This window comes from Portunus trituberculatus, chromosome 44, assembly GCF_017591435.1.
Source record: "Portunus trituberculatus isolate SZX2019 chromosome 44, ASM1759143v1, whole genome shotgun sequence".
NCBI lineage: Eukaryota > Metazoa > Arthropoda > Malacostraca > Decapoda > Portunidae > Portunus > Portunus trituberculatus.
In genome coordinates this window covers 1514970-1525096 of record NC_059298.1, presented here as the reverse complement: position 1 = coordinate 1525096, position 10127 = coordinate 1514970, and the positions used below count along the sequence as shown (strand labels likewise).

The window sequence follows — 10127 nt, the reverse complement described above, 5'->3', positions numbered from 1 at the left end:
AGCATACATTCGGGAACTGCCACCTTTAGATTTATAGACTGCAACGTGTAGACTTGACAGGGTGACGGCTTCCTGTAGTTTCCCTTATTTTCTTCTATTCAATTTGTTTTTTGCTTCCCTTCAGCATCGTAAGGTAAAATACAGTATATACTAGTTGTGTAGTTCGTAGCCAAACATTTCTTGCTACATTTAAAAGTAGAAGCAGTAGTCATATACCTCCGTTAAGGCGGGTTAACACGTATCAATTTGCGACTGAAATTTTACGTCGGTAGAGTTTTCGACTCATCCTTTCTAGTCAGAAAGTGTCAGACGTAGCGACGACTATAAATAGTTGGGGCCTTGGTGGAAAGTGAATGTAAACAAACAGCTACCCGCCAAGATGTCTTCCTCCAGTGACGATGCTGAAGCTGTGGTTGTTTTTCTTTTGGCGTACCAGAAGAGTCAACAGAAAAGAAAATGCCTGTGGATATGTCCCTGGCTAAGTAGAAGGAAAGGAACGAGTGTCTACCACACTTTAAATTAGCCTACATTTCTCAATTAAATCCTGACAAGTCTTCAATTCTCACCTCCAACAACACCTTGCATTGAAGGAAACAGTTCTTGTAGAATGGCCGATATTTCGTCGAACGACGATTTGTGCAAGCTTTTTTTTTTACTGTATAATTCATTTCTGGGGTCCAAATGTGCTCTTTTTCCCTCACCAACACTAACATCTTTTATACCAGGGGACCACATTTTCAAAGCTTACTCCGTGACGTCACAACGTAAATAAAGTCGCAAATCGACTGGTTTCCCTAGTCGCTAAAGTATACCTTCATTCTGCCTTTCATTTTTTTTTTTTTTTTTGTGAGAGGGGTAATAGCCAAAGACAACGAAAGAATATATAGAAGCAGACAGGAGGTTCCAGAGTTTGGTAGTGAAAGGGACTAAATGATGTGATTCCTGTCAAACTCCTGCCTATGGAGGTAGACAAAAACGGCGAGAGTAGTTAGAAAGAATTATCCTTCCTACTTATGTTTACTTTCTTCATATCTTATTGCTTGCAAGTTCACATCATTGATTACTTGAAATTAATTATTTTTCTTTGTGATTTTTTTTGTTAAATCATTAATTCAAGACATCTTCTTTGAACCTGTAACGCTTAAAATCGCATCCTCTCTCTCCTTCTTTCACCTTTTGTAAAGTTACTCTTGTTGACCAGCTCTCGACTAAGAAGATTTTCGTGTGGCTCACTATTTCATTATCATTTTCTTTGTTTCCTGTCAGTCCTAGTACTGTTCTAATCCCTCTCTTTTCTCTCCTCCCATTCTTCCCTACCTATGATATTTGCTACCTGATTATTCAGAGCTTTTCTCTGCTTTCTGTACTTGTCACACATTACTATAAAATGTTTTGCACTTTCTTTTTCCTCTCCACACATACCACATTGTTGTTCATCAGGGTTTCTATTTCTACCATTCACCTCTATAATGTACCTACCGCTTCTTGCTTGGAATAGTAATTTTCCTGCCCGGTCATCCTGGTACCACTCTTTTCTAACTATCTTCTCCTTGTTTCTGTACCGCCTCAATGTACTCTTTAATTCCATACCATTCCTCCATTCCTGATGTCCTTCTGTTCTGGTTTTGATTTCCTTTACTCTTAATTCTGGCCAGTCATTTTCCATTCTTACTTTCCCTGTCCATCTTTCTACTTCTTTGTTCCATTTGGACTTTTCTCTACATGCATTATATGTTTGCTTGGCCCATCTCTCATCACTCATAGATTCAATTTTCTTTGCAAAAACATACTTTCCCTTTTCCTATCTCTTCCTTGAAGGAGCTCCATCTCTATTGTGCTTTCTGAAGACAGTCCCCAGAGCTAGATAAAAAAAAAAAAACATTGCGATTAAACATGATTTTAATGCCGCTTCATTTGTAGACAAATAGTTTGTTGGAAATATACAAAACTTTTTTATGTATTTTCTTACAAAATTAGTTAGGTAAAGACACGTTTATGCTATTTTGTGGCAATTACAAACGAACAGTACTGAATAGAAGAACATTCCTCGGCACCACAACAAGCGAGGGAAGGACGCCGCGCCGGGTTGAAGTTGAGCTGCCTTAACACTCTATTTTAGGCATGAGTGGCGGAGTTTACGGTGGAGGTGAGTATCAGTACACCTACGTTTAACACAGGGCTCCACAGTTACTGCAGAAGTGAGTGAAGCCACTAGTAAGGCGCCACGATGACCGACACGGGCTGGGGAAATGACTGGGGACCCTGCGGTGTTTCGTTCACTTCATTCCCGCGGCTTATTATAATTGTTTCTACTCGTACATTTTGTGCCTCGATATATTGTGCGTAATCTAAGTCTTCAGATTTATGGTGACTCTTATTCTTGATAAAGTTTTCACAAGTTTATGTTTTTACCTTAGTAATGTCCAAACTCACTGATTGTGTTGGTCTTCATTCCTTTCTCTTCATAAATTTGTGATTTTCATGAGAGTGTTTGATGCATATTATTGTGTTAGTATTAGTGGATCACAGTTGTCATAACAAGGGATGCACAATGCTGCAGGACTGTACATTACTCTCTCTCTCTCTCTCTCTCTCTCTCTCTCTCTCTCTCTCTCTCTCTCTCTCTCTCTCTCTCAACACCATGGAATTGCTATTATTTTGGAGGCAATCTCATATACACATCAACAAGAAAAATAGTTTATCACTTAATAGTAGTCTACAAGATTTATTACCGAGTCACTTCTCCATTTTTTTCTTTTATCATTAGGTCTGCTTTCATTTGCTATATATGGTAAAAATTTACAAGTCCATCATTTGCCAAATTTGGTCATGTATCTCCTTAGACCTCTTTTGATGAAATACAAAATTTGGCCTATTTTTGTTTCACCCGTTAAGTAAGAAAACAAACAGTCTAACCTAACATAAACCTAACTCTGTTTCTGGCACAATGTGTTGATTTTCAAAAACATCAGTATGACTCAACAATAGCCAACCATTCACACACAAAAAAAAAAAACATCATAAATATAAAGTACAATGAGTATACCACCACCACATGTCGTGTCATGAGTTACTGACAAGGACTTATATTAAAACATTAACCTAAGATAAGTTTTTTGTTTGAATTTTACATATTTGACAAAACGATCCACATATATAAGCAGTTCACATCCCCAGGCGGTGTGTCTGTGGCGTCTTATTTTGATCACTGTAGGTATGCCTTATGAGACAAAGTTGCTAACCTACCATTTTTTATACTAATATTCAACAATAATACTCATAGTATTAACAAATAGGTATGGAATTCATTAGACGGACAATCTTTATTCATATTTGGATACTTGATTTCAATTTTTCTAGGTGACTAAACAAATTGTTGCTGTTTATTTATCACTTTGTTCCTAGTACTACATGACTATAAATTTGGCACTGGATCTGTGTTTATAACTTATTTTTATTTTATCCAACAGTAGTCATTAATTTCTGAAACTAAGAGGAAGTCAAGTAGTTACACCCAACATTTGTGTGGCAACAGTGCAGGTAGACAACCTCCCTGGTATTATTTTACTCTTTTTCACCAATCTAAACATGGCCTTTCATTTCCTTCTCAATAGTAATTTGTGTCTCTTATGAGGTCCCTAATAATAGTTTGCCAAGCGCCACTGGTAGGGAAATCGAGTCAAGTGTAGCACTGTGTAACCCAAACCTTCTTCATCTGAAGAGCAACCACAAGGCACAGAATGCAAACTGCATTAAGGTCAAAATTACCCTCAAATAACATGATATTGTCATTTGCTTCTTCTTGGTGTTTCATGCGCCTTCATAGTCAAAGAGTGTGCCATCAGCCACCCAGCCATGCACTGTTTTGTATTTCCAGATAATGACACCATTTTTTTTCTCTCTCTCTTGAAGTGTTGCACTGCCTTATCTATTATTGCATTAATAATTTTCACGTTATTCTAGCTTGATGTGATATTTTAATATGTAATTACGAGTACATGAGTAAATTAGGGAAAGCATGCTAGAAATGGAAAATGCAAACAATGGCAACTCAGGTCCGAACATTCTCATGTCTCACTTTTTTAAATGTTTTGCTCTTTAACAGTGGCTGGGTTTTAACACTGCTGTTTTCATTGCTGCTTAAGGATTTTCTTTGCTTTTTTGGCAATATGAGTTAGTGGCTTTAATAAGAAATATACACTCCATTCTTCTTGATTTTTTTTTCCAAATGCATGAAAAGAAGTTATTTTTTTCAGATGCTTTTTGTTTTCTTATAAATGTAGCTACACCTTATATCAATTTAGATTTTATCAGCAATGCCCATTAATATCTTTACTTGCTTTGTTCATGATAAATGTTTACCAAGGATACAGTGTCTCTTTCAATATCTATGCTTGAGGAAAAGGAATAATCGTGTGCAAAATTTTGTGCTCTGACTTGTTTTCCAGATTAAGTAATGATATATCTTCTTTATGACAGATGAAGTGGGGGCGCTGGTGTTTGATCCTGGCCACTCCTCCCTGAGGGTGGGCTATGCTGGGGAAGATTCTCCCAAGTTTGATGTCCCATCATGGGTGGGGGTCATTGAGGATCAAGAGACTAATGAGAAGAAATATCACATTGACACAGTAGCTCTTCATGTTCCTCGTAAAGGTAAGTTGTCTTTATCAGGAATGAGTTTCATGTTTACGTGTAACATAATCTTTGTTAGTCACTGATTGATCACCTTGCTGCACCATTAGTATAGTTACCAATATGTGCTACTTGCTTTCCTGTATATTTCCCTCATGATAACTTTTCATGGTCTGTCACCCAGCATTCAATCAGTTCATCCAGTAATTATCAACCAGTCTGTTTCACTAAAACCACATGAAATTGCCTATAGTTTCCAAGTAGAAATATTAGAGAACTGACAATTTTTTCAGGATGTGAGGTGGTGAACTACATGAAGGAGGGGATGATAGAGGACTGGGACACCTTTGAGAAAGTCCTGGACTACTCCTATGAAAAGTGTATTAAGAGTGAGGCCCAGTATCACCCAGTCCTCTTCTCAGAAGCCACTGTATGTACACAGTTATTGCTCAACACTTGTAATCTTTGCCATTTATCTATATATTGTTTGTGATAGTGTCTGTTTTCAAAAACCATTACCATCAAGTAAAAAAATGATAGAGTGCTCTCTCTCTCTCTCTCTCTCTCTCTCTCTCTCTCTCTCTCTCTCTCTCTCTCTCTCTCTCTCTCTCTCTCTCTCTCTCTCTCTCTCTCTCTCTCTCTCTCTCTCTGCTTTTGATTTATAGCAATTGTTGTTTATGATTGTAACAATTGTATATTCATTATCTTAATGTGGTTTTGTTACTTTCAGTGGAACGTTCGTGGTAAAAGGGAGCGGCTTTGTGAACTAGTTTTTGAAAAGTATCAGGTAATTTTGTACATCCCTATTTTTTTCTCTGAGCTATTGAGTCTTTCATCTCATATACTGTGACTGAGTAAGTTTTGATTTCTGGATATGATGTTGAGATGTTTTGTGTTCATTTGGTTAATATCCTGAGCAGAAGTCCAAATCGAAACTCATATTTTTTTATTCACATTTGACAATGTACAGTACCACATTGTGCCTATGGTAGAACTCAGTGGGGTTTTTTTATTGGTCAGGTGCCAGCCTTCTTCCTGGTCAAATCTGCTGTTCTTGCTGCATTTGCCAATGGCCGGTCAACAGGTCTGGTATTGGACTCAGGCGCCACACACACCTCAGCCATCCCAGTCCATGATGGCTACGTTCTCCAGCATGCCATTGTTAAGTCTCCTCTCGGAGGAGATTTTCTCTTGAACCAGGTGAGTTTCTATTATACCGAACAGTATCAGCATTCATTGCAAGTGATATATCATTGGTGTTTGACTTGTTGTTTTGTTTTGTATCTTGTGCTTCGTAATGCACTAATGTTCCTGCTGTCTCTAAATATAACACATTTCATTTTGCATATCTTGCAACATTAATGGGATGTTTCCGGAACTAATCCACCAGATGTCACCACTGATATATGTTCCCTATTGACATGAGCTAAAATATTGTTGTATTAAATCCAAGGTGCATACATATGCATAGAACATTGATTATTATGATACTGTATCTACTTTTAAATACCATGTATGGATAATTTTGGGAGAAGTTGGTCAAAACAAAAATAGTTTGTGATTATCTTGTAATACTGCTATCAATATCTTAAGTATGGCATATTACAAGTCTAAAATATATTGATTTGGACAATGAAAAAGGTAAAAACTTTTAATGTACTATATAGTATGACCCAGCATACTTAGTAACATCATGATTTATGAATGTAGTTATTTTCTTGGAGATTTTAGCATTGCTTTCACAAGTCAAAATCAAGATCAAGATGTAGCAAAACAGTCCAGCATAGAACAAGCATATTACAGGACTACTGTAGAGTGAGGAGAAAGGATTATGTGAAGCTTTCCTCCTCCTCATGGCATAGTGGCATGGACATTACAACAGAAATTAACTGGCTGTCCAACAATGCATTTGCTTCCCCTCAGACCAGCATCCCAGCCTCCTCTCGCCTCCTTTGTCTCAGGCAACGCTCTTCTCCCACTTTTGCTTACACTTGGCATCTCTGCTCATCACAGTGAATTAGATTTCTATTTCACTACATTAGAAGGACATAAAGCACATAAATATAAAGGAGAATAAACTTATGTAATATACTACAACTAAACATCTAATACAAATGATTATAATATTGATAATTAATATAAAATAAGAAGATGGGATACAGCAGCAAAAAGAAAAAAAATGGGTCACTTTCAGGGCCAACTCAGGTAACAACGTAACAACTTCAAGAGCCTATCTCATACTTCAGTTTACAAGATCCTTAACTTTCATTCCACACATAAGTTTCTCCATTTTATTATGCATCTTTTGGAACATAAAGCTTACTTTTTTGTCCTTTATGACCTTAACCAATACTAAATTATTTAGATCAATAACTTATAAAAATTGCTTCTTGTTTTGTTTTCAGGCCAATAATTTTCTGAAGGAGTCAGGTGTGGACATTGTTCCTTCATACATGGTGGCAGACAAGCAATCCGTCAAGGAAGGAGACCGACCCAAATGGACCAAAAAGAACAACCTTGTAGAGGTGACACCTTCCTGGCACAACTACATGAAGCGTGAGGTGGTGCGGGACTTCCAACAGACCTTGTTGCACTGCTCCGAGGCGCCCTATGATGAGGACGCCATCATGGGCATCCCCACAGAACCTTATGAATTCCCTTCAGGCTACAACAATGTGAGGACTTACTCTTGTTGGTTTGTTCCTGAGCTAACTTTTTTTTTTTTTTTTTTTTTTTTTTTTTTTTTTTTTTTTTTTTTCTCAAAGCTGAATCTGGCCTGCCCTATTAATTGTCTGCTAAATGTGTCAAGCATGAAAGTAGACCATCTTAATTATTTACAAGTATTGAAGGATCAGGCCCCCGATGCTTTAACTATGAATTATGATGCCAGTGGATCACAAAACAGGTTGTATTGTGTCAAACTTTAAAAGGAGTCTAAGGTAGTCGTGTAAAAAAAATTGGGCCTCAGAGTGAAGCTCACAATTGAACAGAACAATGATAGGTGGATTAAGTTCTTGTAGTAGAATTGTGGACAGGAATAGATTAATCTGCTCTTACTTCCTGTGTGTTTTGTGTTTTTTTGCTGGATTCAAATTCCTCTGATTTGCTAAGAATTTGTCAATTTTCAGATTTTACTAGGGGATTGCTAGCAAATCAGGGAGTTTTAGATTAATCAACAAGAGAAAGAAAACAATAGAAATTTATGTTGATTAGACTATGACTATACTTGTTCAACATAGTTTAGATCATTCAGCACAGACTCTAATCCCTTCACTCACACCTTCATACAGGAATATGGGCTGGAACGCTACCGGATCACTGAGAGCCTCTTTGACCCCAGCTACATCAAGGGTGTGGGCTCCACCATGCTGGGAATGTCTCATGTTGTTTCCACTAGTATTGGCTTGTGTGACATTGACCTGCGGCCAAGTCTGTACTCCAGCGTGATAGTGACTGGTGGCAACTCCCTCCTCAATGGATACGTGGAACGCCTCAACCGTGATCTGTCTAGTCGCACTCCACCCAACATGAGGTTCAAATTGATCTCCTCCACTGGTACTACAGAAAGGAGGTTTGGCTCATGGATCGGAGGCTCCATTCTGGCCTCCCTGGGATCCTTCCAACAGATGTGGATAAGTAAACAAGAATATGATGAGTCAGGTAAGTCACAGGTGGAAAGGAAATGCCCGTAGACTTGCTTCCTTTGTGTACAGCGAGGCAGGATAGATAACTTAGTAAATGTGTTCAATTCTCTATGTTCATAAGTAAATGGTGTTTAACAAGCACATGCAAGGTAAGCTTGAATGACTAACTGTGAGACCTAAAAATGTGGAAAATGTTTGCAGCATTATCAGAGCAGTCTTATGTGTACGTAGATATCATTTAAGAGTATGGAGTTAAAATTGACATAAAGGTTTTAAGCCACAATATTTGATGTTAATGAATTAAAGATTACTTCTAAGATTTACAATCAATAGTAGTTTATTATACTTTTTTGTTTATTCTCATTGATTGTCCTGTTATATAGGAATCATTGTTCATTTTTCAAAATCGGTATTCATTCACTATCATTTTATTGTGCCCTGGAAGTTTAGACACTAAAATTCAAAAATGTGTTTTATCTTGTGTGAGGTGTAGGGGTATGGAAATGTGTGTATGATGGGATGGTGTGTGTGTGTGTGTGTGTGTGTGTGTGTGTGTGTGTGTGTGTGTGTGTGTGTGTGTGTGCAGGCATCAAGCATTTTGTCACTTGATGAGATATTAGTAAGTATTTTATATATAAAATTAATACTAGCTGTACTTTTTTTTACTTTCCTCTTTTATATATCTAGAAGGTGATAGTGTAGTCACCTGTGGTTTTGTAGGATGGTCTTTGAATGAATGCATGTATGACAATGTGGTGCTTTGTGTCACCCTGTATGGAGTTGCCAGCCTCATATGTAGATAGACAGTAAGGAAGTTAGTGTGTTGTGTGTAAATATTGATTAGTGAGGACAAGAGATTAAGCCTCAAAGAAGTGTACATTTCTGAGAATATTAATGAAATGAACTTGGGAATAAATTACAAAAGCTTTGTGCCCTGGAATTAGAAGTGTGCTCTCTAATGACTCTTGGCTTCATGCCTTGCTTTATGCCTCCTGCCAGCAAAATGTAAAGACTAATTTGCAAGACATTAGAATCAAAAGTTTATTCATGTAGATACCTGCATTAGTAAGGATGTGTATCCTTGCTAGCTACCAGCACCAGGTCTTCCTTGTCTATCATTTCAATGCCATTGACTATCTTGTACATTGTTATTAGGTCCCCACATTCTCTTCTATCTTTTAAGGTTGGTATTCCTATTTCCTTCAGTCGTTCTTCATATGTCAGGTCCTTTAATTCCAGCACCATCTTTGTAGCAATCTTGTATCCTTTCCAATTTTCTTATATCATTTTTAAAGCTCTTGAGACCACATCTCTGCTGCATATTCCAGCCTTGGATGTATCATGCTTGTGATGATTTTTTTCATCATATATTTGTCCATGTATTGAAATGCCACTCTTATATTAGTCAGCATTTTATATGATAATCCAAATATCTTGCTTATGTGTTTTTCGGGGCTCAGATTTTCCTGTATGATCACTCCCAGATCTTTTTCCTCTTTAGTTTTCATATTTTCCTCTCCCATCAAATAGTTCCATACCAGTCTTCTTTTGCTCTTTCCTAGTTCCATTATGTGACATTTCTTGCCATTGAAGTCCAATTTCCATTTCCTACTCTACTCATAGACCTTGTTTATTTTTTCCTGTAACAGCAGACAGTCCTCTCTGGTTTTGATAACTCTTAGCAGCTTTGCATCATCAGCAAATAAATTAATATAGCTGTTTACCCCAATGTGAATGTCGTTTACATAAATCTGAAACATAATGGGAGCTGTACTAAAAAAAAAACCGAAGCCAGTGGGCGGAGCTTATGATTGCAACTTACACCCAAAACATTACCTCTCTCGTGTTAAG

General features: G+C 37.4%; 1 protein-coding gene across 1 annotated transcript; it reads left to right on the top strand.

Moving 5' to 3' along the window:
• Window positions 1-2038: 2038 nt before the first annotated feature.
• LOC123518933 (actin-like protein 6B) lies at window positions 2039-8929 on the top strand. The gene is made up of 7 exons (XM_045280003.1): window positions 2039-2146; window positions 4480-4653; window positions 4926-5062; window positions 5363-5419; window positions 5653-5832; window positions 7038-7307; window positions 7923-8929. Exons 1-7 carry the CDS (start codon window positions 2122-2124, stop codon window positions 8322-8324), a joined length of 1245 nt encoding a protein of 414 aa, XP_045135938.1. The 5' UTR covers window positions 2039-2121; the 3' UTR covers window positions 8325-8929.
• Window positions 8930-10127: the final 1198 nt, after the last annotated feature.

Excerpts from the sequence above, each read along its gene's own strand:
- LOC123518933 (XM_045280003.1), top strand. The coding sequence starts at position 2,122 with ATGAGTGGCGGAGTTTACGGTGGAG. Across the intron at positions 5,420-5,652 it reads TAGTTTTTGAAAAGTATCAG|GTGCCAGCCTTCTTCCTGGT; the intron begins GTAATTTTGTAC and ends TTTATTGGTCAG. Across the intron at positions 7,308-7,922 it reads TCCCTTCAGGCTACAACAAT|GAATATGGGCTGGAACGCTA; the intron begins GTGAGGACTTAC and ends ACCTTCATACAG.